This window comes from Cheilinus undulatus, linkage group 22, assembly GCF_018320785.1.
Source record: "Cheilinus undulatus linkage group 22, ASM1832078v1, whole genome shotgun sequence".
NCBI classification, from domain to species: Eukaryota; Metazoa; Chordata; class Actinopteri; order Labriformes; family Labridae; genus Cheilinus; species Cheilinus undulatus.
Genome location: NC_054886.1, coordinates 9,207,068 through 9,232,939, shown reverse-complemented (window position 1 = coordinate 9,232,939; position 25,872 = coordinate 9,207,068). Strand labels below are relative to the sequence as shown.

Below are 25,872 nucleotides of genomic sequence, written 5' to 3'. Positions count from 1 at the left end.
TGTCATTCTCTTGTCAACAATGCCTGCTCTGCTCTGCTTTTACATGTAGGTTTGTGGAAGGGCAGGGGGATCCTAGAGCAGCCAAATATGAATAGCAGCAATACAAATTAATAACTGCTCATAATAAAAAAAATCATGCAAATCATGTGTTTCTTGACAGAGTCGTCCTGACTAACTGCCCTTTTTCTCAGTGCTACTCATAACTTCAGAGGTTTACACCACACTAAATTGTCAGAAATTTACAGGGAACCTCAATGAATATGGTCAACATAATGGATATTGCTGACTTAAAATGTTGATCTTTTTAAAATTACTCATCAAAATAAATGTTCCTCCTAAAAAGCCTGTGTTTTTTCTCCATCCAGAAAGGAAACACAGCTCTCCACATATCTTCTCTAGCCGGTCAGGCTGAAGTGGTGAAGATCCTGGTCAAACGGGGAGCCGATATCAACGCACAGTCTCAGGTCAGTCACTGAACTCCATGCTAAAGTAGAGCTTGACGATATGGCCTTGTATTCATATTACTGTCAATTTTTACATTTTGTTTGCCTTTGTAGTACTGGAATTATACCTCAGTATTGAACATTAAAAGATAAAACCAGTTTCAAGTTTCATTTCTCTCCTGCTGAGGTGTGACAAGCTTCTGCTGACTATACCACATTACCTCATGAGGGTATTCACAGTAATAGCACCCAAGAGACATAACAACTATAGTATCTAATTGGGAAGAACCTGTTTGAAATAGCTATGTTTATCATCGTTTAAGCTTACCTTTAGCAGAGATACTGGTGAGTTTACTCAGTTACAGAGTTTACAGCTGCTTCTCTGACTTCAATTATCACTACAGCCTTCCTCTTTGCATCATCATGGACTTAAAAACGTGAGCCATGAGTTAAAGCACAGCTTTAAACAGTTAATTAATCTATTAACAAACAAATCACTGCAGCGCTGGGCTGAAGACAAACCAAGTTGATCCATTGCAGCGCACAGCTTGAAGTGAATCTGAAGCTGTTGTCTGTCACTTATTACTCCGCTACGCTAATGCCTGCAGCAGTTTAACCTGATGTGTGAACTGCAACACAGCACGTGGATAAACCAGTGATGAAAGTGTTGGAAAAATCAATTCAGTAACAGTTACTGGTGATGGTATTGCTGCTCGTTTACCACCCACCACTAAAGATGTTTGATGCTAGTACTTCACAAATCACTTAATTCTTGTTTAATTTTAGAGGGAACTGACTTTACTATGGGCTGTGTTTGATGCAGTATAAGTGAAGGATTTTTAAACATTGTGGTGAACTGTTGTCTTGCTGTGTTTTCCTACAGAATGGATTCACTCCTCTGTACATGGCTGCTCAGGAGAATCACCTGGATGTGGTACGATATCTGCTTGAGAACGGAGGAAACCAGAGCACAGCTACAGAGGTGAGATGACCTGCTATTGCTGTATAAATACAGTTTTCTGAATCAGTGCCATATACAGGGATAATAAATTATAAAGGTTTGTTGTTCAAGTTGCTTGAAACTATCCAAAAATTTGAGTGCAGATCAGTTTTTGAATGTTGTTTTTATAACATGACAACACATACAGGACATGGATTGACATACAAGCACTGATCAATCTAGTGAAGTGGATCTTGGAGGAATTATACTAGTTTAATGACATTATAAAGTAGTTTTAACTAGATGTAAAAAAATGTTTATGGTCATTAATATGTTTTAGCAGGATATGAAACAGATTGGCATTTCTTTGGGCCTTATCCTGCTTATACAAGCCCCAATTCTAAAAATGTGAATAAGAACAGAGTACAGTAATTTTCTTTTCAACCTATATTCAACTTTATACATCCCAGAGACAAGATAGTTAATGTTCAAACTAATAACTGTATTGCTTTGTCGGAAATAGACACACATTCTGAATTCAGTGCCTGCAACATTTTCCATAAAAGTTGGGACAAAAGCACGGAAAGACTAGAGAAGGTGTGGAATGCTTAAGTAACACCTGACAGTTCACAGGTAAGTGGGTTAGCTGGTAACAGGCGATAGCACCATGATTGGGTATAAAAGGAGCGCTCCTGGAAGGATCAGTTATTTGCAACCAATTATGGTTCAAAGTCCACTTTGTGAAAGACTATGTGGGCAAATATTTCAACAATTTATGAAAAAGTTATTCAGCATCCTCAACCATCTACAGTTGATTATATCATCAAAAGATTCTAAGAAACTTGAGAGATCACTGATCTCTGAGATCATGACTCCACATAGAAAGGAGGAGGGGTCTAGACTGGCCTGCATTCAATCTAGACCTGTCTTCCATTGAAAATGTATGGATATGCAAAATATGACAACAGAAACTTAGCAGTTAGCAACTTCAGATGTACATCTGAAGAGAGAATTTCACTTTCAGTCCTTACAGTGTTGTTAGAATAAAGGTGATAGGATGCAGTGGTAAACATGCTCCTGTGCTGAGTTTTTTGGAACACACTGCAGGCATCAAATTCAGGAATTGAGTATGAGTTCAAAAAAAAAAAATAAATAAAAATTTGATCAGTTTGAACATCATCTCCATGCAACTGTTTTTAAACAAATATCTCATCTTTGATTTCTACTCAGGATGAGAATGATTTTTAAATCAATGTATTCTGTTAAATTTGCATTGCTCTTGATGTCCTAACTTTTTTGGATTTCAGGTTGTATGAGAGTTGTTTTCATGAAACTGCTTAGCAAATTTACACTGTCAGGAATTTATGAACTCCCTGCTGCCAATGTTAGTCAAGTTCTTACTGAAATTATTGTAAGGGAGAAAATCAGCCCCCAACACTGAGTATAAATGACACTGATGGAAATGACAATATGTCTTCATGAATCAAAGAATGTGACAAGCCTGTGACTTTATGGTGCTACTGAATGAGCCGACTATTACCAAGGGATTTTAATGACTTTCTGGACCAAATTTCTACCAATCCTAGAGTTGCCAACATGCTCATTATGTTTGATTAATGTCAACACACTGGTGTCTGCAGTAGGAATGTTATGGGACCTCCCTGGTCATTAGGACACGTCATTAGGGAGTCTTGATGTCAGCAAAATTTCATGACAATTTGTCCTGTATGAATTATCATACTTTTGAGATTGCTATACCTGGGCAGCTAATGGGTCCCATATGGGAACTTCAGACAACCATAGAAGGGACTGATGATAGTGGAACCCCACAGGAAAGCCCATTTAGACCCAAACTTGGACTTTTTGTCTGTTCATTCCTCTTCATTTCTCCTTTTCCTCTCTGTTCCCAGGATGGCTTCACCCCTCTGGCCATCGCCCTCCAGCAGGGCCACAACCAGGTGGTTTCTGTCCTACTGGAGAACGACACTAAAGGAAAAGTCCGTCTTCCTGCTCTGCACATCGCCGCCCGAAAGGACGACACCAAGTCAGCCGCCCTGCTGCTTCAGAATGACCACAACGCTGACGTCCAGTCGAAGGTACGATTATAGCGGTGTTTGACTCTGTGGAGCTGTTGAAGCATGTGTGGTGTGGGCTAATGTGGTGCTACCTATTCTGCCGTGCTGTGGCTTTAACAGCCTTTTAATGAAGTGAGTGATTTTTGATGTTCAGAATGCTAAAGTTGAAGATTAAACACGTGGGTTTGGCTACGGCTGGATAATAATCTTTGACATTGTTTACATCTGCTGTTAAATACATCTGCATAGATATATAGGCAATAATCAACAATCGGATCTCATTATGTCCTCTTAATGACAGGGTCTCCTTTTTCTTCCTCATTATGTGAAGTGTTCAGTAGGTGGAAATCTGGCATCAGACAATAACATGTCTCATTGTGTGGATGGTGTTCTGTGGGTGGAGCTGTAGCTGTAGTAATGACATTACCGCCTGTGCTAATGACGTTTGTGCTGACAATGATGAGGTTTCTACCCACAGTGATGATCCCTGAGCTTAGATTCCTACCTAACCAGAGTCTGGATGTTTCTGCACACTAATGAAATGAGCAAGGGAGCGTTCATGAGTGTGGTTATGGTCAATTTAAACCACAGTGGTGAGGTTTCTGAGTAAAATAAACACACCATAGCCCGTAGAGAGGAAATCTCTCCACGCTGAGGTGATTTATGTCTCAGTAATTGTGATATTTCTTCCCATGCCACTCTCTATTCATTCATTGGTCCCCAACCTGAACCACGCCCCATAGGGGAATGGAGCTCTACCTCCTTGAAGTGGGTCCAAGCTGACAGATCACACCCATGCTTTAGGATGCATTTGTTCCACAGATCAATGCCCTGTCAAAACAGGAGGTAAATCCAGTTTTTTAAATATATTTTAAAGTTGTCCATACGTTTTAAAAGCTTTATGCTTTTGTATTCATCTCACTTAAGCCTTGTTATGCATCTGCAGACAATCAAGGTAACTAACTTGCAAAGAGCTTATGTATTTACTTAAAGTATGGACTACTTCTCACTCCAGTCTTAGTTGAACTTTACCCTTTCTGCAGGCTACTGTTGCTAATAGTGCATGGTAAAGGTTCAATCACTGTTTTAGCAACGGGTAACACACTCGACAACTTTAGGCCAAATTTTGTGCCATATTTTGCCATGGTCCAAGTCAAGACTAACCAGCAGCGTTCATGGTTGATAATAAAGCCAATACAGATGTGTAGAAAAACTGCAGTTCCACTTAAAGCTGTCTTCAGAAGCAGCAAAGGCCACATTCCCAGTGTTAAAATGCTGATTTATGGCACAATGCTGCTCCAGAAGTTGAACTGTTTCAACTGAGAGGTCTTACTATACTCTTGTGAGGCCTGGACTGATGGGAAATGGCTAATGGATTTGAGCTTGTATAGCACTTTTCTAGTTATCTGACTTCTCAAAGCACTTTCACGCCACAGGTTGCACCTAACCATGTACACCACTCACTCTACATTCACACATTGATAGCAGAGGTTGCTATGGAGAATTGGCCATCAGTATTAGCTAATCCCATTCAAACGCACCCATACACATTTACACACCACCGATGAAGCAGTGGGAGCAAATTGGGGTTAAGTGTCTTGCCCAAAGACACATCAACATGTGACTGCAGGAGCTGGGGATTGATTGCTCAACCTTCTAACTGTAAGACTCTACCTACTGAGCCCCTGATGATCAGACTGATGGCTAGAGGTGCCACCTGGACATCTTTGTGATGACTCAAGACCTTGTGTGTAATGCTGATATGATCAGGAAAGCCAATCCAGCTCACTCCATACTGGGGGCCCAGAGTCTTTGAAGCTGGGCCAGATGTCAGGGAAGGCCACATGCATCTTGGACTAATCAGCCCGGAGGATACCTGTAGAAATGGGTGTGGAGCAGGCCTGCACTGGCCAACAAGAGGCCTGAGCGCTACACTACCACTGTGACATTGCAAAGTGCCATATGTACCCATACCTGACCTGAACTAGCCAGTTAGCTTCCCTTTGCACGGTGGCAGACGTGGAACAGCTCGTCTGAGTTGTCCATGGTGAAATGAAGCAAATTCCACTCTAAAGTGAGTCACTTAGAGAGTGTTTTCAACATGGTGGCTGCCACTCAAAAGCCCCCTTCAGTAGCCAAAATGCCGACTCACTCAGGCTTTGTCTGATATCTAGAATCATATTTCTCCAAAATGTTTGCAATTTAAGATTCCAGATTGAGCTGTTTGTAACAGAGTACCTGAAAGTGAGCAGTCTCGGAAGCATCACCAACTAGACGTCGCATACTTTTGCAGCTCACAGACACAACTCTGGAGACATCTAAACATACTTGTCTGTTGTATTTGTTTTCCTTATGGAGTCACATTTGATCAGGTGGGTTTCTGTGAGATCTCATGTCTGTGGATTTTCCACTTCAAACAGCAGTGGTGTGGTCTCACAGTCTAGTGTACGCTCAGAATAATAATGTTGCAAAACAGTAAAACCTTTGCTCTTATCTATGGCTTCCCAGGATTTTGAACCCCATAAAGATTTGAGAGTCAGCCTTACAAACGGCATCAATTTTGCACAACAAACCTCCAAGACTTAAGCATACATGACCCATAGCCTCCCTTTCCTTATATGGATGCTACTAACAGCAGATGTAAACAAGGTTAACCTCTAAAATATTGACGTATGACTCAGTGTTTGACAGGAGACGGCTAACTTGTCGTGTTGTTCTTCCTCCATGATCTTAAAGCTGTGTCTCCATTCGTGTGTCTTCTCATCTCTGTCTCTCTCTCCTCCGGTCTCATTCAGCGTGTTTCTACTCACCACGTCACTCCTGGTCCTGCCACTAACCGAGTCTCTCCCTCTTTTTCTCCCCTCTCTCTCTCTCTCTCTTTCTCTTTAAATGCTTCCTCTCACACACTTACCTCCATCACCCCTTCCTCCTCCTCCTCCTTCCTCGCTGCACACCGGTGTCTAAGTGTAGCACTGTCCACTGCATGGAGTGTGCCACTGTCTGCAGGTTGTATGGTGCTGATATTTACGGCTGCATGCAACTAATCGGGGGGTGGATGTTGTATTTAAGATTGCTTCTTGACCATCTGAAAGGGATGGGAGGGGTTCAAGTTTTGATATGGTGATGATGGGGATTTACACGTACCTCTTGAACTAGGAAAACACATTTTAGGACTGTTTTTAACACCCAGTAGGTTGTTGAAGTGGTCAGTTCCTGTACTTTTAAACCTGGGTCTCTTTTTCTGCATGTTATTTTGTCTAAATGACTAATAGATACAACATGTTTGAAACTGCTCTGGTAGATTGCTTCATTGGGGCACAAGCAGCTGTTATTTCCACATTTCATACCTTCAAATTTCATAGAGACCGCTCTCCAGTGACAAAAACATTTAGGCCACACTTACATGGCAACCGTTTCTAACAAAGCAGTAACCTTTTGCTGCATTTTGAATGTTTTGGTGCCTAAAACTGCCTCATACTCTAACCCGGCAATACACCATTCCACTGAAAATAATAATACTAATAAATATATTTGTGTAGCTCTTCCACTAACAAGGTTTGACATGCATAAAGAAATGCAAAATAGCGCCCTATATTTAACATTTTCTTGGTGAAATTCCTAGATTTTATTTTTGGCCTTGAAGCTGAATATTTTTTCAACAAATAAGAAGTGAAAATTTACTTGGTTTTCAGTGGATCCTTCTTGTTGATGGATCCTTCTAATTTTAATCATAGATGCAAAGATGCAAATACTGACCAAGAGTTGAATTAGAGCCACTTTTCTAACAATTCATACCCGTTTAAAGCAGATGGATTGTCCAGATTTAATGTCTGGCATCAGGTGGATCCATTGTGCAACGCTTCAAGCTGAGTCGCTTGTTCCTGATTCGAGAATCCGACTCTGGACTCTTAAGCCCAAAACACACCAGCGCCATCCAAGGCGTGTCAAAACCATCACCCCCATTACTTTCTATGAGCGAACCCACACTAGCGGCAGCCATGGACGCGCCACAGAACTTTAGGCCACTGCTCTATTGCTAATGCTGGCTGGCAGAGTGTTTCCCTGAGAGAACAGCTGTTTTGTCCATCTTGGTTGCCATAGTGGCAGCTCTGTTCCAGGCAGTTTGAGGGGCACAGAAAAAAAGCGCCATTTTTGTTTGGTACCAGATTTGTTTGATACTAGAGCTAAAAGCCCACCCTGGAGGGCAATCCCCAGCCAATAAAGGCTGATATTTAAGCCGATATAGGTCAATACTTACTACCTATATATGCTTACATAAGCAATCATTATAAGCCAATAATTTGGGATGATGCAGGCTGATGTTTACAGCTGATAGAGGCCTGTATTTAAAGCTGATATAGGCAGATATTAAAGCTGATGTAAGTGTTGTTACAGAAAATATAGGCCAATATTTACATCCAATAAAGGCCAATTATTGATGCCAATACAGGCCTACATATAGGCCAATATTTTTGGGATAATATAGGCTGATGTTTACAGCTGATATAGGCGAATATTTAAAGCTTATATAGGCAGGTAGTAACAGCCGGTTGAAGTCGATCTATTAAAGCAAAAAACAATCTATATTTACAGCCAATAAAGGCTGATATTTACAGCTTATATAGGCATATATTTGAGGATGACATAGGCCTGTTTGTACAACCAATATAATTTTATTGCTATATTTATGGCCAATATAGGCTGATATTTCTGATTTTTACATCAGACAAAGGCTAATTTTATCCTAAAGATTTTTTCCTCTTATCCTGACCAGCTTCAGCAAGAGTTAAATTTTACCAACTGGTTCCACTGATAGTAAAGAATCATAGACTGATGATGCCTGTTAATTCATGTTTACTCCTCAGCGGTGGTACACGCCTTCTCTGTCATATGATCTGTTCCTCTGATTGGCCCGTAATGAAAGACACTTTGTCAATGGAGTGTTAGCCAGATGGATGTGAAATATATCGCATGCAAATTCTAATATGACAATATAAAAAGGGTTTTGCTGGGAGGTGTCAATAATAGGGCTGTTGGTTTTAATGTCTTAATTGCATGAGATTAAGGTCCAAAACTAGCATATTACATATTTAAATCCCTTCAATTATGTGCCTTTTTGTCCTGGTAGAAGCGCTGTAGTTAAGCCCCAGGGTAGCAGCTGGTGCTACACACCATAGCACCTTCCTGCTCTCACAGTGATGGAAAATAAGACATCACTGCACCTTTGAATGTGTCATTTCACTTTTAAAATCGGAGAGGTTGCATTTCAGCAGTCACAGCCTGAGTCACTGCTATTAGTGAGGTTATCCATTTAGCAGTGTCCAAACCTCTGCTGTATCTATGAGTCATTTTGCTGAAGTATATAAAAGTATGACCCAGGTTTTAAGTGCTGGAATTACCCTGTAAGTGATGTGGCTGGAGTGAGTATGATCTACCACACTACATGTTTGTTTATAGCTCTACCTTCGCGTTAGTAAGGCTTCTATATTCACCACACTGTACACAGGAAAGGTTTATGTTGTTATGTAATGAAACACAGCAGAACGGTCACAGTATATGCATTTATGTAGGATGCCATATGTGGATCAGCTGCTGTGATGCAACCTGTTCAACGTGAGTCATAAGAGAAGCCCAGAGGATAAATCAGATAAAAACAGCAGCTTTTACAGTCCTACTCAAGCACATGGACACGTTAAAGCACTTTCTGCAGTGATACAGTCTACACTTCTCCTTTTAAAACACTGAGAATGATGTTCAGTGACAGCTACCAGAAACCGGCCAGCATGTCATTTTAAAGCATTTACACACAACATGCAAAGTTTATTTGTATGATTATTTTCCTAAGGATTTCTTTATCCTCATACACTTAGCAGTACTGTAAGTGTATGAGGTCAGTGCTAGTCAGTGCTAAGTTTTTTCAGTCTTTAACCCTCAGATGGTAAATTCACACTCAGGGTGTTCCTGACCAAAATTGGCAGCCTATATTTTTTGCATCAGATTTTTAACCAAGATCAGACATTTTGAGAATTTAACCCCTTAGAATGCCGGTGTAAGCACAAAAACCTGCCTTTTTCAGCCTTAATTATGCTAATAATGAGCCACAACTTTGATGTTTATGCATTTTGTTTTTTAAGATTTCCATTAATTGCTACACTTAGGGTGTAAATGGCCAGAAATTCACACCGTACATGAAAAGCAGAAAAACAAAAAAAGAAAAGAATTTTTTCCTACTGTTTTTGAATGTATGTTTTAAATCAAGATCAGACATGATGATAAATATAAATATAAAATCTTGAATAATTTTTGAGAATTGAACCCTTCAAATACCAATTCAAGTGACAAAAACCCTAACTTTGTAGTGTTAAACAATAAAATAAAAAATATTTATTTATTTATTTATTTTTTGGACTACATGCAAACGTGTTAATGGCCTAAAATTGAGGCTGTACGTAAATGGCAGCAATAATAAAAGGTCAACATTTTTCCCACTTTTTTGCATTAATTATTCATTTACTTTAAGCAAGACTGGACCTGATCATAAATAACGATTAGTATTAATAAGTTGGGGGCATTTAACCTTTTAAATGTTAGTTTAAGTGCAAAACCCTGATGTTTGTAATGTACAAAATACAAAATTAAAGAAACATTTTTCATATAGTGCCTTTTAATTTGATTTCCTTGATAGGGATTATCACAGTCTTTAGTATGTTGATAGTGAGCAATAAATTTGATTCATATGCATTATTATTATTTTTAAATTGTGAGGTTTTAATAAATTGTCACACTCATTCTGTTCATGACCAAAATGAACACCATGTATAAATAGCAGCAAAAATAAACATTATTTCTTTAAAAACTTAAATAGAATTAATTCTTAAATCAAGATTAGACCTCATTATGAATAAAAAATACTGATTAATTCTTAGGAATTTAACCCTTTCAATGCTAGCTGAAGTGCAGAAAACCCAGTTGCTTTTAAATTAAAAAAAACACAAAAAATTGTCATATTTTTCATAAACTACATGCAAATCTGTTTTCATCACTTCCTTTTATGTGTTAATGATAAGCAGCACATTGTATTTGTATGTACATTATTTTTCTATTTTAAGATTTTGACAAATTTCTACAATAGTTTCCTTACAGAAAAGCATGTAAAATGTCATTTGGGAAATCTGGTAAAATGTCTGACATTTGGAAAAACTGCAAATTTGAAGCAATGACTCCAGAATAAAGGCCTAATATCAAAAATGTCTATTTTTTTACATTGTGATGGCTGGAGGATCACAAACGGTGGTTTTAATGGGTTTCAATGGGACATTTTTGGTCAGAAACAGCCTGAGTGTGTACAAAAACTCTACAGAGCCTTTTATCGACAGGTTGCAGGTTTTAGTATTAAAGTTTCAAAACCTCTGATATGTATGTCACTAGCATTAATACAGTCAAAATAATCCCAAAAGAAAAAAAAATGACCAAAAAAGGAAAAATATGGCCTCAACATCCTCTGTGGGTTGATATGATATTGTTGTTAAAGATATGTGATCAGACCAGACAGCAGCAGATGCACTGAGTGATTATTACTCTTTGCTTCAGACAGACTTGTATTCCATAAGTAGGTTAGAATTGAACGTCAAATGAAACTTGCATCCATTAGAAGACGTTCGGCTTCCTTATACACCACAGTACTTTTTGCACCTACGCTGCATTAGTAGAGCACATTTATTTGCCACCCCAGCCACGTCACTTACCAGTCTCTGACTCCACGGCTGCCTCTGAGCGTCCGTGCGTCAGCCTTCAGTGCAGAAATGTGTTTAACGGCTGTTTCCTCCTCATTCCTCCTGCTTCAGATGATGGTCAATAGGACTACTGAGGTATACCCACGCTCCTTTAATTCTACACTGATTAAAGTCCCATTTATTTATCCGTTCTGTCCCTCCACCATTTATTTCTGTCACTCCTACAGCACTGCATGCTGTCAGTAAAGATTCATTTGGTTTATTTCACAGATTTGTGTTGGTTTTGGTTTATTAAGGTGTCGACATGCACGGCTACATGAATGGCCAGGCTAAAGCTGCGTGTTCTGCACTCAGCCACGTAAACAGCTTATTCTAACCTTTGATTTCTCCATGTTTTTATGTTTATTTTTGCTCTTGTTTCCAGTTTTGATCAATTTTTGCCTCCACTTTGAAAGCCCCTTTTGTTTTAATCCTTTGCGACCTTTAATCAATGCATTTATCTTAAAACAACATCATTACTGAGATGTGTGGTTTCATGGTTTTATGAATTGCAAGGATTTAAAGTTGATGAATTCACTCCTGATATATACTTGAACAGTGAATGTCTGAAGTCTACGTGTTTGTCTCGTGACGCTGTCTGTCTGTGTCCTGTTGCATGTGTTTTTTAGAAATGCACTATGAACTGCTCAGTGTTGACTTAAACAGTACTGTAAAATGACTATGAATAAAACTTTATACTGCAAATACATTGTTTATGGAAATCCAGAGCTGCCAAAATTCATTAACAACCATAAACTAAAGTTTTAATTCCATCTGTGTGCCCATGATGTGATATGGTGTTGCATATGCATGAAGGCCTACCAAATATATAATAACTACACACTCAGAAATGAGCCATTTCTATGTCTGTGGCTTTAAATGGTAATTAGCTTTCTGACTCCACCCCTGACCACACCCCTCACAAGAAATGGATGTGGCACTCCTGATGTTACAGACACTTTTATCCAAAGTTTAGGACCTGACTGGGATTTGAATCATCAATCTCCCAGACCACAGCTAGCAGAGTAACCCAATGAGCTAGCCAACATCTCAGCCGGTAGCTGAGAGGATTAGTAGAGGAGGGCAGAACTTTCCTCCAAGTAGTGGAGGACCAACCAAACCTGGGGGCCACTGCTTAGGCCCCATGTGAGGTCACTAGATGTAAAATCTGAGAACGGCTTGTTTCGGCACACATTTTCTGAAAGGTGGAGAAAGAGACGGGAAGAGGGAATGGATTTTTCAAGTACTTGAGGGGATTGTGGACAGGCCAGGTTCTCATATTTTTGTTAGAAAAGCCTGAAAAAGTGATTTGTGCATAATATGTCCCCTTTAAAAGAAGGGCAAAGAACAAAACTGAAAGTTTTTTTTGGTGGTAAAGATGTTTTTTGTTCTTCTCTTAACCAGCTATGTAGGGTGATGTTTTTAGCCAATAAAAGCCAATATTTACAGCTGATATTGACCAGTATTTACAGATGATATAGGTCAATATTTACAAATGATATAGACCAATATTTACTGCTGAATTTGCCAATACTTACAGTTGATATTGACCAATATTTACAGTTGATATGACCAATATTTACAGTTGATGTTGACCAATATTTACTGCTGAATTTGCCAATATTTGCAGTTGATATGACCAATATTTACAGTTGATATTGACCAATATTTACAGCTGATGTGGACCAATATTTATGGCTGAAATTGGCCAATATTTACAGCTGATAAAGGGTAATATTCACCTAAATAGGCAGATTTGCCTGATATTTACAGCCTATACATGATGATAATCATTGTCAATCTAGGCCGATATTTTCAGCTAATAAAGGCCGATATTAAAAATCCATAAAAGGCTAATATTTAGATGATCCAGGATGATATTTACAACCATGTTGGCTGATACTCAATGCAGACATCTACAGCCAACATATGCCAATCTTAGCAGATGGTGGAGGTTGATATTTTCAGCTGATATTTATTATAACCCATATTTTGGCTGAAGATATCAGTGGAAAGTGCCATACCTGCTGACAACAATATTATTCCAAACATTCTGTGCACTCCTTATGATGAGTGGGTCTTATACATTGATTTTCTAGTTTAAAAATACTGCTCAGTTTAGAAGTGATTGTGCACTTTAAATAAAATTAATTTCTCAGAATAATTGTATCTTTCATGCACACACAAATGGAAACTTCAGGTTATCTTATTTTAATTTCACAGTTCTGGTTTTTCATATTTACGAGCCTCAAGTCAAAGTATTCAAATGCATGATTTTCTATATAAATCTTAAATTAAGTCCATATAAATTAAACCTCTTTACAGTTAGAAACAATGCTAAATGATAACAGCATGAGAAGCTTCTAAAACTTTAAAATGCTTGGACAAAGACTTGTTTTTAGAGCATGTTGCATAGCGGCTGCATTAATTTGCACCATTCTGATCTTTTGACTGTGTAAAGTTTGTAAACCATCACGTTAGTCACTGTATTCTTCACACTCTTACAAACAAACTTTTTCACATTAAATCGGACCACACTAACAGAACGGCAAGGTAAGGCAAGAATTTCACAACTCTCCAACCTGCTCTGCAAACTTCTCTAACTTCTCTCATGTCTATTTGTCATTTCTAACTCTGGTTCTTCTCTGATGTACAGTTAACATAGTGCACTTTGGTGTTCATGTACCCTCCTCCTAATGTGCTGCTCTATCACCTCTCTATCATTTGGTTTTTGGTTTGATGGGTACTTAATTTAATGTTGTTCGTCCATCTTTATGTCAATTCTGATGACGATCTGTGTGTACTGTACATCTGTTTTTGCTTTTATTTCATTTAAAGTTGATTTCTGAAGCCGGGAAAAGGCTTTCTTTACTTTCTGCATGAGAGTGAAGTGTCTGAGTGTTTCGGGTCGTGTGTATGTGGGTGCAACATGGTTTTGAATTTAACCGATTATGATTTTGATCCATTTTCTTTTCTTCTAACTCTTTATTTGATTCACCTGTGATGCTTAATGCGACTGCTGCATGCTGGGAAGATGAGGAGACACAATAAAAGGGCTCCACTGACGGGATGTAAAGGTTACGGTCTGACCTCTCCTCCTCTCCTTGTGTCTGTCTACTTCCTGTCTGTCTTCCAGAGCGGATTCACCCCCCTCCATATCGCTGCCCACTATGGGAACGTCAACGTGGCCACGCTCCTGCTGAACCGAGGGGCGGCGGTCGACTTCACAGCAAGGGTACGGGTTTAATGACACTATTACAGCCACTTTTGGGGGGTTAAACCTTTAAGATGATCTCTACTGACCTTTATTTTGGAAACAGAAATGCTGCAAAGCCAGAGCTTTTAAACATGGCAGTAAAATGTATGTAGCTACTAGGATCAGTAATGTCTGAATCTAATAAAGCAATTATTACTGATAAAACTGGGAGGAAAGGAGTGGTTTTGTTTGAAAGTTCCTCTTCTGGCCTTTCAGACATCTCTGCTCCCTTCAATCGATATCAGCCTGAATACAAATTCACATCTCCTATTTTTAGCCATGTGAACAGTGTAGTTAAAAATAGCTCGTTTCTCACCTTGTATTCTGCTCTAAAAAAGAAAAAACACACCTCAGCCCGCAGAATACATGTAGAAGAGACGCAGTTCTCTGTGGTTTACTCATAAAGCAGAGGGTTTCTGCAGAGATTTTAGTAACACTGCATGATTAAAAGGTTCAGAGACAACATTTTCAAAATTTCTTGAAAACGTACAGACTTTCTGCTATTTGGAGTGGACAAATCAGACAAAATAAATTGAACTAACTCAGCACAAGTTCTTCAAGTGGTTTCTAAAATTCAACTGAAAATGCGGCCCTGGTTTAAGTGAGGGCCCTGGCTGGGCCTCTCTAGGACGGTGGTTTTCAACTGTCTTTTCCCAAGGCACACGTAAGATCGAGCCAAAATTTCAAGGCACACCACAAGCATATCTTAACAAGTGAGCCACTTAAACGTTACATTAAATCAAACGAATAGTGTTAGCTCAGACAGGCCATGGAATCAAGCACTGCCATAAAACTGAGATCAGATGATCTAACAAAAGTCCATGATGATGGCAAGCTAATGCACTCTAAGCATGCTACTGGCCAATTGTATTCATGCTGCTATATCCGAAGCCTGTCTTCGCTTTGACACTCCCCCTGCAAGCTGCTTTTTACAACCCTCCTCCACCCCAGCTCCTCCTTTACTCTACCTTTAACTTCACCAGTGCCATTCTGTGGTCATTTATGCCTGCTCTGCTCTGTTTTTTTAAATTGTATATTTGTAGTAATTACGTATGGTTGTACAAATTACTACGACATACCAAGACTTGGCTCAAGGCACACCAGTGTGCCTTGCCACACCATTTGAGAACCATTGCTCTAGGACATTCAGAGTCATCCCTAAAGGCCGGCTCAGACTACATGAATTCAGACAGATTTGGCCTGACTGCAACGTCATGGCTCATCATCAAAACTCTGACTCTTTTTTGCATGTTGGGAACACTAAACACTCAGTCCCTGTTGCTGAGAAACACCCCCACAGCATGATGCTGCCACCACCGTGCTTCACTGTTAGGATGGTATTGGACAGGTTATGAACAGTGTCTGGTTTCCTCCTTGGGGTCAAACAGTTCAATCTTGGTTTCATCAGAACAGAGAATCTTGTTTCTCACTGACTGAGAGTCCTTCAGGAGCTTTTTTGCAAACTCCAAGCGGGCTTTCATGTGTTTTGCACTGAGAGGCTTTCGTCTAGCCCCAGACCAGGGGAGGGCTGCAGTGACGGTTGTCCTTCTGGAACTTTGTCCCATCTCCATAGAGGATCTTTGGAGCTCAGTCAGAGTGACCACCAAGTTCTTGGTCTCCTTTCCCCCCATTGTTCAGGTTTGGCGACCAGCTCTTGGAAGAGTCCTAGTTGGGCCAAACTTCTTCCGTTTGAGAATTCTGGAGGCCACTGTGCTCTTGGGAACCATCAGTGTGTCCTTCCCTAGATCTGTGCCTGTCAACAGTCCTGCCTCTGACCTCATGGCTAGGTTTTTGCTCTGATTGTCAGCTGAGAGGCCTACTATAGAGAGGTGTGTGCCTTTTCAAATCATGTCCAATCAGGTTAATTTGCCACAGGTGGACTCCAATCAAGGTGTAGAAACATCCCAGCAAAGATCCAGAGAAATGAGAGGCACCTGAGCTACATTTAAGGATTTAGAAACTGATGTCAATGTGATATTTCAGTTTTTCAGTTTTTATAAATTTGCAAAAATTTCTAAAATTCTGATTTTACTTGTCATGATGGGGCACTGAGTGTAGATTAGTGAGAATAAAAATTAATTTTATTGACTGTAGCATCAGGATGAAATATAAGAATGAAAAAAAAAAAGGTAAGGGGGTCTGAATAGTTTCTGAATGTGAGGTAAAAACATTTTAAAATAAGTTGTTTATCTTTCTCCCTCTACAGAATGGGATCACTCCCCTACATGTGGCGTCCAAACGTGGAAACACGAACATGGTGGGTCTGCTGCTGGACCGAGGATCACAGATTGATGCTAAAACACGGGTGAGTTTCATCCTGAATCATCCAAAACATGAGCAGCTCATTAAAATTATCTCTGAGTGATGACAGATGCGAGAGTTAGCTTAATACTGTTGTTTTCGGTGCAGCTCAGCACGTCATTGGATTAAAGTGAGTATCATGCAGGACTTTCTGACCTCCGCTGGCTGTTATTTTTATGATTTCCAGAGTGCAGGACTGCTGGGTTATTAGCAGATTTGATTGTAACCGACACAAACATGCAGCGTCTGTTCGTCTCTGGATGCTCTGACCACATTAACCTGGTTATTAAAGGACATCTGTATGTAAACAACCACATGAGGAAAGTCAAATCTTCTCTTTACCTCTGCAGGATGGCCTGACTCCTCTTCACTGTGCAGCTCGGAGCGGACATGACTCTTCTGTGGAGCTGCTGCTGGAGAGAGGAGCGCCTCTGCTGGCCAGGACAAAGGTGTGCTACCTACATCTTCACCTTCTAGAGTTAGATACATGGAAGCTTAACTCAAAACCCTTTTTCTGTACAACAATAAAAGTAAATACACCCTCTTTAACATTTCAGAACGGGCTGTCTCCGCTTCACATGGCGGCACAAGGCGACCACGTTGAGTGTGTCAAACACCTGCTGCAGCACAAGGCTCCCGTTGATGATGTCACGCTGGATTACCTGACGGCGCTGCATGTGGCGGCTCACTGTGGACACTACAGAGTCACCAAACTGCTGCTGGACAAGAGGGCCAACCCCAACGCCAGAGCGCTGGTACGATAAAAAGATAGAGTGTCACTTTAATCAGGGCAAGATGAGATGTATATGAATAAAGGGGAGAATGGATCATTGTGCCAAAAATTGTTGAACAAATTCCCAAAGAGATAGTCGCTCTTATAATGGTTGCATTGATCTCTTCAAAGCTACCAAACTCAACTAACAAAAGCAGTAATATTACCCTGCAGAACAGGGAAGATGCTGGCCTCTGCATGGATCTATTAGCTTTCTTAGCATCATTGTGTGGTCACTTTTTACCATTTTTGTAAAAAAATGTCCTGCAATAACACAAAAAAGCACGACTGTTTAAAGCATATGTAGACCAACAACTCCTGTGCTCTGCAGGGTTTAGAGATTTACAGAAAAATCTGGGGGGTATGTTGCACGTGTTTACAAGATGCAATCAATTTTGGAGGGCTTCCCTAGGTGTTAAAAAGTCCTGTCATCCTGACAACACATGGCTTTCAGACATGTGTAACAACAATCTGAGCTTTCAACTTTTGGTGGCTAAATTAGTAATATCTACTAAAATTGACCTAAAATTTGCAGCTGTTATAACCTTTGCTATGACTGCTGGCAGATACAGTTGACAATCATTTAAACCCTTTGTTCTCATCTGGTTGATCGTGACTAGAGTTGTTCCGACTCCAATACCAGTATCGGAAATACATCCAATACTGCTTGAAATTCAAGTAATAGTTTTGGCGAGTACAAAAGTTTATTCAGCGATCCGATACCGTTTGGTTTAACTTTATATTTTGCTTCATTTAGCCATGCTATCTGTTAGCGCTATAAACCAGAAATCAATTTTTCTTCGCTGCAGGAAAACACTGCATGCACGAGCTACCTTTTTTAGAGCAGTGAAGAAGAACCAAAGAACCCACTGCAGCAACAAAGAATGGTGTCTGCACAACAGTTTTTTCTCCAAATGTGGTTGTTGAAATGCCTTCCAGACTGGTGCTGTCCTACACGACAAGAAGTGTCACAGTTTATCAGAAGTTAAATAACCTTTGAACCATAAATTGTTGCCTCTTACTTGTTTTTTTTCTTGAAGCTAACAGTTGTGCTTTCCCGTTGACGCTATTGATGCCTCTGAATCCCTTACGGCAGCATTTTCAATGAGCCTAGAACTAGCGTGACTTTTCAGGACATAAATGATTAAATCCACACCAGTAAACCTGATATTGGGCATTTTTTTTTACCTATTTAATCCAATTACAATCATTTATTACTGCTAGCTTGAATGCTAACCGTCATTTTGGTCACCCTTTGTGAGGGTCTGTCAGCCAATGGCAGCCTGTTCTGTAATCACGTCATGCTGCCTGCATAGAACATAATGAAAAAAGACAGAGAGAGCCTGTGATGCAGCCCCCTGTATTATTCTTATTTTAATATGTAGCAGTAAAGCTCAGTAATCAGCAGGAACACAACTTTAAGGTCACAGAGATGCTGTACATTATGATTCTATTTTTTTTAGCCATGTTCTGAGTCAAATATGGGTCCAAAAAAATGTGCTAGTCTGCACAGTCAGTCCAGAAAGTTTACACCAATATCGATCAGTACTTGGTATCAGCCGACACCCAACACCTTGGTATCAGAATCGGTATCATCTAGTAATGGCCCAAATGTGGGTAATGCAAAGCCATTTACAGTGGGTCCTGGATATGTGCCTGGAACAAAAACATGAGGCAAAAGTCCATGATGTGCACTTATTTTGAAGGATATGTCTCTTTGGTTGGTTCCATCACGTTTTGTTTCTTCTTAAGTCCAAATTGCCTCATTTTTATTTAAACCATTTGGTTATGATGGAAAAATTTAAGAAATTTTGATCTCATTTTGTTGTTATGGTGGTGGTGGTGGTGAGCCCTAACACTAGACCAGTAGAGAATCACTGATTTAGACCCTTTATCATGTTTTTCTAAAAGTAAATAAATAAGGCCATGGTTAGAAATACCCTGATTTCCCAGTAAATAACCCTTCTTGTGATGTATTTTCCATCTTTTCTCTACAGAATGGCTTCACTCCGCTGCACATCGCCTGCAAGAAGAACCGAGTCAAAGTGATGGAGCTGCTGGTCAAATATGGAGCCTCCATCCAGGCCATCACTGAGGTAAATCAAAACATCCAATCTAACCACAAAGTTAGTTTTAAATACTGTTGCAGTGACTTGTCAGAAATTGCCAGAATTCATACTTTTTTGCATTTTTACTATGTGATGAACTCTTCTTCAACATGCCCTTCATTTCTTCTTTTACTTCCAGTCTGGTTTGACTCCCATCCATGTCGCCGCCTTCATGGGCCACCTGAACATCGTCCTGCTGCTGCTGCAGAACGGAGCCTCGCCAGACGTCAGCAATATCGTGAGTGATGGGAAACAAGCAAATCAGTTTATTAAAAGGTTGACTAATGTTTAGACTCATGTTATCCTATGTTTTGTGCAGCGTGGAGAAACAGCGTTACACATGGCAGCCCGGGCGGGACAGGTGGAGGTGGTCAGATGTCTGCTGAGGAATGAAGCATTGGTTGATGCCAGAGCACGGGTGCGACTGCAGTGAAACTGATTATTTTAACATTTTCTCCAGCAGTAAAAACAAATATAAAATCCTTTTTCTTTCTTCCCATCAGGAGGACCAGACTCCGCTCCACATCGCGTCCCGTCTGGGTAAAACAGAGATCGTCCAGCTGCTGCTGCAGCACATGGCTCATCCCGATGCTGCCACCACCAATGGTTACACCCCCCTTCACATCTCTGCCCGGGAGGGGCAGGTGGAGACGGCATCTGTCCTGCTGGAGGCTGGAGCATCACACTCACTGGCCACAAAGGTGGGTGGAGGAAAATTATTTAATCTTTAAATTCAACTGATGCTACAGCAGGAGAGCTGGTCAGCCCCGGGGTTAGGTCACATCTGGTGGACAGAGGCTGTAGTCCTTCAAGGGGTTAAAGTCTGAGCCTTGGCCCCTATCTCAATATGTCATTTTCAACTCTTTCTCCAAGATTGTATCCTCTCCTACCCTATATCTTTTCCTATCCCATCCTATCCTATCCTATCCTATCCTATCCTATCCTATCCTATCTTATCCTATCCTATCCTGTCCTACCCTGTATCCTATCCTTTCCTATGCTATCCTATCCTATCCTATTTTATTGTGAACATCCACACCAGGGAATGTGATGTTTTCAGTAACAGCTTCATCTGACCTCAGCAGGAGAGAAATGAAACTTAAACCAACAGGTGCACTTACAAAGACGTAAACTCAGAGACACTTCTTAAGTCATTTTTTTGTGATCCTATGCCATTATATAAATGAAATATGCCATCACAGGCTTTGTTGGGAGAGAGTATTAGTAACACCTGAATCTGCATTTAAAAGCATTATTCCTTTTAATTTTCTAATACCATGATATAATAATAAAGAGCATAAAACTACACTGATTTTGGCCATGTTTCCCATCTCTAGAGGATTGTCAACACTAACATGCTCTATCAGCAGAAGTAGTTTTATTGCCAGTCTTCCAGCAGCTCCTAATCTTTCCACCAGGACTGTTTTCTCCATTTTGGCTCTGTAGAGCGCCATTGTACATGATGTACTGATTGAACCATTAGCCTTGATGTAAGTTCAACTGCACTACAAGCGGTGATCCCATGATGCCTTTCTCCTGGAGCATCACATAAAGAGGTTAGACTTTACGTGCAGGTCTCTGTCTGTTTGACCCACTTCTGCTGAAAGATTGATGAGAGAGCTCATGTGCTCAATGTGACATGAAGGCTGAATACTTGTCAGGTGATTTATCCTCACCGCCGTCATCACAGGGCTGTTTACAGAGCCGAAGCAGCGCTGTCATACCTTCACTTTACATCCTGAGAGAGGGATTTAATTTATTCCTACAGCATTAAGAGGAGACAAAGCCATTCCTGTAGCTCGTCATGGCTCACTGCTGCTCTTCATAATGTCTCTGCTGGTTCCTCTCTGGAGACCGAGGGTGTGGCCGTCCTATGGGACTAAACTAAAACTGGAAATTATGTTTTTTCTGCACGCTTGTCATCATCACTGTCATATTTTTCTTATCTTTGATTTGCGTTATTTCACCCTTCTTCTCTGTCTTAATAAAGCCCCTCCCCCTCTCTGCTCTCCATCTTTGTCCCCTCTTCATCCTATCACCTCTAACATCAGATTAAATCCATCTTTGACAAACAAAGGATTGCTCTCTCTGTGTAGGGCTGGGTCATAAACACAGATTGGTCATGTGGTTTCTGACAGCTCCTGTATGCATTAGAAAGCAGTGAAAGTGCTCCCTCTGCTGGTGTCCTTGGGTAAAAGGAAGAATTTGAGCATATACATTTGTTTTTTGGTTGCATAATGTTGCATCAGCATGTCTGCAGGCTGGAGGTTTGTTATTTTTTTGTTACACATAAGGAAGCAGAGTTGACATTATCAGAAACAATGGGTGGCATGTCTCTATTATGCATTCAAATACAGTATGCTAATGTTGTTACTTAGATATTTGTGCTGCATAAATTCTCTGTGAGGCCTGTGTTCAAAATGTGGGATTGAAAGCATGCTCTCTTAGTCTCAGCATCTCAGACCTGACCAGCGTCTCTTAAAATTTTCATTAAGATTGAGGTCAGAGCAACTGGTCCAAAATCATTAGGGCATCTGGATTTCTTGCTTTTGAACTTTGCATTCATAGAAATCTGGATGATCCTTTTCCTTTAAAGCTCAGAGGCCATTACTTGAACCAGGGCTGCCCGAGTACAGGGGTCATGACCTAACTACAAGTCCATCTGCACCCCGTGATGGCAGCTTTTAGCGCCATCTGAGGGGTCAAAGGTCACGGGTATTCAGTGTTGGTTTTTAGCCTTGTCTCCTACGTGCAGAGATCTCTCCACATCCTCTGAATCATGAAGATGGTCAGATCTCTGAATTCTTTGCAGTTGCATGTTGAAGACAGTTGCTGATAAACTTATGGACTATTTGCCCCTGCAATCATCCACAGTGTGGAGAACCTCATGCCTTTCAGTAGTGCTCCTTTAAATCAACCATGGCACTATCACTTCTTACTGACTGTACCTGTAGAATGTTCCAGGTGTTTTGACCATTCAACAACTTTCACTGTTTTTGCTCCTGTCCCAACTATTTTGGGACATTTCTTAAGCGTCAAATTTAGAATTCGTGTATATTTCCACAAACTTTATCAGTTTAAACATCAACTCTCTCGTGTTTCTCTTGTATTCAACTGAATAAAGGTTGAAAGGATTCTTATATTCTGTTTGTATTAATTACACAAAATATCCCAACTTTTTTAGAATAGTGGTTTTTACATTTACAAATAGTATATATTTTTCCATGTGACTGCGCTACTGCACAGCTTGGTTTCTGGCCATCAGTGTTTGAGGGATGAATACCCTGAAATAAAATGTCCCAAATGCATAAAAACAAACAAAGATCAGAAAAAATACAGCTCACCATAATGCTGAATCAATGAGAATCATCTGTCACAGTAAACTCTAAGTAGAATTGAAGGTATTGCCTTTTATAAGCAGCTTTCTCTATCTCTGCAGTCAAAGGCTCTACTCCAGTCTCCTTATGCAGACTTTTCCCCGTTGCAAAGAAGCTCTCCAAAGATGTCTGTTTTATTCATTTTCGTGAGCTTTTGGCTGTAATTTTTGGGTATCATGTGAATGAGACAAGCGTCTTTACATATCAAGAGGTCAGAAAGCACAGAGAAATGACATAATGGGATGGAATCTGAACATTTTTCAGAATTAAACAGACTCTGATGGTCAATGAAATGGAAATAAATGAAGCTCAGTGTTAGTTCATGCAGGACAGTAGTCATACGCCCAGCTGTGATCAGCTGCAGCTAGCTGATTGGCAATTATTGCCTCCAGCTCCCAGCCAATCACAGCTTTTCCTCTCAACACAGTGGTGTATTTAAATATGGCGTACTTCTCAGTAATCCTGCTGATGCACCACACTGCTGCTGCTAGTGAAGCTTAATTTTCTCCACCCCAGCCTCCTCCTTTATAGCATAAACCTTGTTGCACCCTCATTGAAATTCATGCTACTATGGATTAATTGCTTTTGATTAATTTTATTGTATTCAGTATGCATTGTTATACATGTATCCATCCATATGGAGGGACTATTTTCAGAATAGTTTAGTGCATTTATTTCTTTCAGGAATCTCTTTCAACACCAGTATAATGAAGACTGTACTGGTTTACATCAGGATAGAATGAAAGTCTATCATCTGAAATTGTTGTTAGTTGTTTTGTCTCAGTGAATTGGACTGGTAGATCTAGCATTGCCTGTTAAAAACAAAGAGGAACTTTAGTTGAAAAGGGTTTAAACCTTAGAATGAAATATAACATTTTCACATTTAAAAACACAGTTCACAAGAGCAGCTATTATCATGTGTGTCATACTGTTAATGTTACTATGGGTAGCTAGCGATAAAAGATAGGACGGTGACTCTCTAATTGATTGTGGTGTAATTGCACTGGTTTAAAGCTCCGAAGGAAAATAACAGTCTGGCCATATGTGGTTTTCCTGATTTCCTGATGCAGTCCCTCCTGTCTGCACATCTAACTCCTCTCTTTGCATCATTTTAAAATTAATAAAGCCTGATAGAGGTGGGGGTGCTAAGCCATGTAGAAACCTTAAAACTAGACAGACATCTTTGTAATTAATCAGGTTCTCCTGACTGAACTGGCTATATTTCTGCAGGATGTTGCAAAGATGAAAATTGAATATTTTCATGTCTAAATTTCTGAGTGCTTGTTTTTATAATGTGTCTATATTTCTCTGGTTCAAATAGCTGTCTGGTTGTTTTCTCTCTACAGAAAGGCTTTACTCCTCTGCATGTGGCCGCTAAGTATGGAAGCCTGGATGTAGCCAAACTTCTGCTGCAGCGTCGTGCTCCGCCTGATTCTGCAGGAAAGGTATTTGTCCAAAAATAACATTCTTTTTTAAATCTCCCTTATTTTTAATGTTAATGTACAGTCAATTATATGTTAAGTCTCTTTTTTGTAGTATTTTTATATTTTTGATATTACCTATTTTTATATTTATGTTTACATATTTACAGCCAATGAGATGTTTCTTGATTTAAAGTCCCTGTAAAGTGAAAAAAACCCGTTATTTTAGTTTTTTTTGTATGACAGGCCACTGTGTTATAAACCGCCAGGTGAAATTTGAGTCACGAAAAACATTTCCAAGTGTATGAAATAAGCTTTATAGTCAGGAAAATGATGCAGCAAAATCTGGAGAAATAAAATACTTAGAGAGACAGAAGCTGAGGATTACATTTACTGTTTTCTGGCACAAATCTCTCTCTTAAGATACTTGTAATGACCTGTTGTCCACCGTGGCTGATAGATTTTGGAAATTTACCTCACACTGAACAAAAAAAACAGCATGTAGCTGGCTGATTTTATTTTATTGTAGCATTGGGGGGTGGGGTAATTCCCTAACAAGACCGGTGATGTCATTGGCTCAGATTTCTTCCCTGCTCAAGTTTGGATTTCACTTTACAGAGATTTTAAAGTTGTTTAAAAAGAAATCCTCCCTTCTGTACCTTTTCCCTGTATATGGAGTTTTTAAATCTAAGGGGATTGTTCCTGTTGTTTCTGAATTGAGGTTATGTTGACCAGAGGAGCTCTGGTAAGACTAGTCTATAATAAAACCAGCTCTTACTGCCTTTAGATTAACTGAAATTTAATCCAGGAGACATTAAACAGATAACAGAAGCCTTTTCTTTTGTTTTCTTTAAATCTGTTTGTCTCTCATCATAATTAAACCTCAATCAGAGATGCTTCCAGCTTTGACAGTCTAATACGATGATAACTGATCTCACCCTGCAGATTTATCACTGTAACACTTCCTCCATGTTTTTTATTTTAACGGCTTGTTGCTGCACTAACTGCTGTCTAATCCTCGCTTGCTCACCGTCCACCCCCTACAGAACGGCCTCACCCCACTCCATGTCGCAGCACATTATGATAACCAGAAGGTGGCGCTCCTGCTTTTGGACAAAGGAGCGTCCCCGCACACTATGGCCAAGGTGAGAGTCTGTGGTGACTCAGCACTTCCTGTATCTTCTGTGAAGGAGATCAAGAACGCATGAGTAAACACACTTTAAATCCCTGTAAGGTATTATCATCTGGAAAGTATAAATCCTCATTTTGTGCAACTTTAGCAAACCCAGAATTTTAAAATAACAGAATGAACACTTTTACTTTCATTGCATATAGACACTTTATAAGATGGTCACACTTTTTTTTCCTCAATTAAGTGATTTTATTTAGTCACAGCAAGCACTAAGC

General features: G+C 39.9%; 1 protein-coding gene across 23 annotated transcripts in view; it reads left to right on the top strand.

The window, feature by feature from the left end:
* ank2b (ankyrin 2b, neuronal) overlaps positions 1–25,872 on the top strand; it is a 277,742-nt gene that overhangs the window by 187,105 nt on the left and 64,765 nt on the right. For 19 of the 23 annotated variants that reach the window (XR_005991466.1, XR_005991465.1, XR_005991467.1 and 16 more), the window contains 14 exons: positions 366–464; positions 1,327–1,425; positions 3,294–3,479; positions 11,303–11,326; positions 14,367–14,465; positions 16,693–16,791; positions 17,138–17,236; positions 17,345–17,542; positions 19,557–19,655; positions 19,807–19,905; positions 19,987–20,085; positions 20,171–20,368; positions 24,391–24,489; positions 25,512–25,610. Coding sequence is in view for 20 of the 23 variants with exons in the window: in XM_041779233.1 (XP_041635167.1) it covers positions 366–464; positions 1,327–1,425; positions 3,294–3,479; positions 11,303–11,326; positions 14,367–14,465; positions 16,693–16,791; positions 17,138–17,236; positions 17,345–17,542; positions 19,557–19,655; positions 19,807–19,905; positions 19,987–20,085; positions 20,171–20,368; positions 24,391–24,489; positions 25,512–25,610 (1,596 nt within the window). In the remaining 3 variants the exon portion in view is untranslated. The remainder of the gene's footprint in view (positions 1–365; positions 465–1,326; positions 1,426–3,293; positions 3,480–11,302; positions 11,327–14,366; positions 14,466–16,692; positions 16,792–17,137; positions 17,237–17,344; positions 17,543–19,556; positions 19,656–19,806; positions 19,906–19,986; positions 20,086–20,170; positions 20,369–24,390; positions 24,490–25,511; positions 25,611–25,872) is intronic. The other 4 variants (XM_041779240.1, XM_041779237.1, XM_041779234.1 and 1 more) reach the window with 1 other exon arrangement.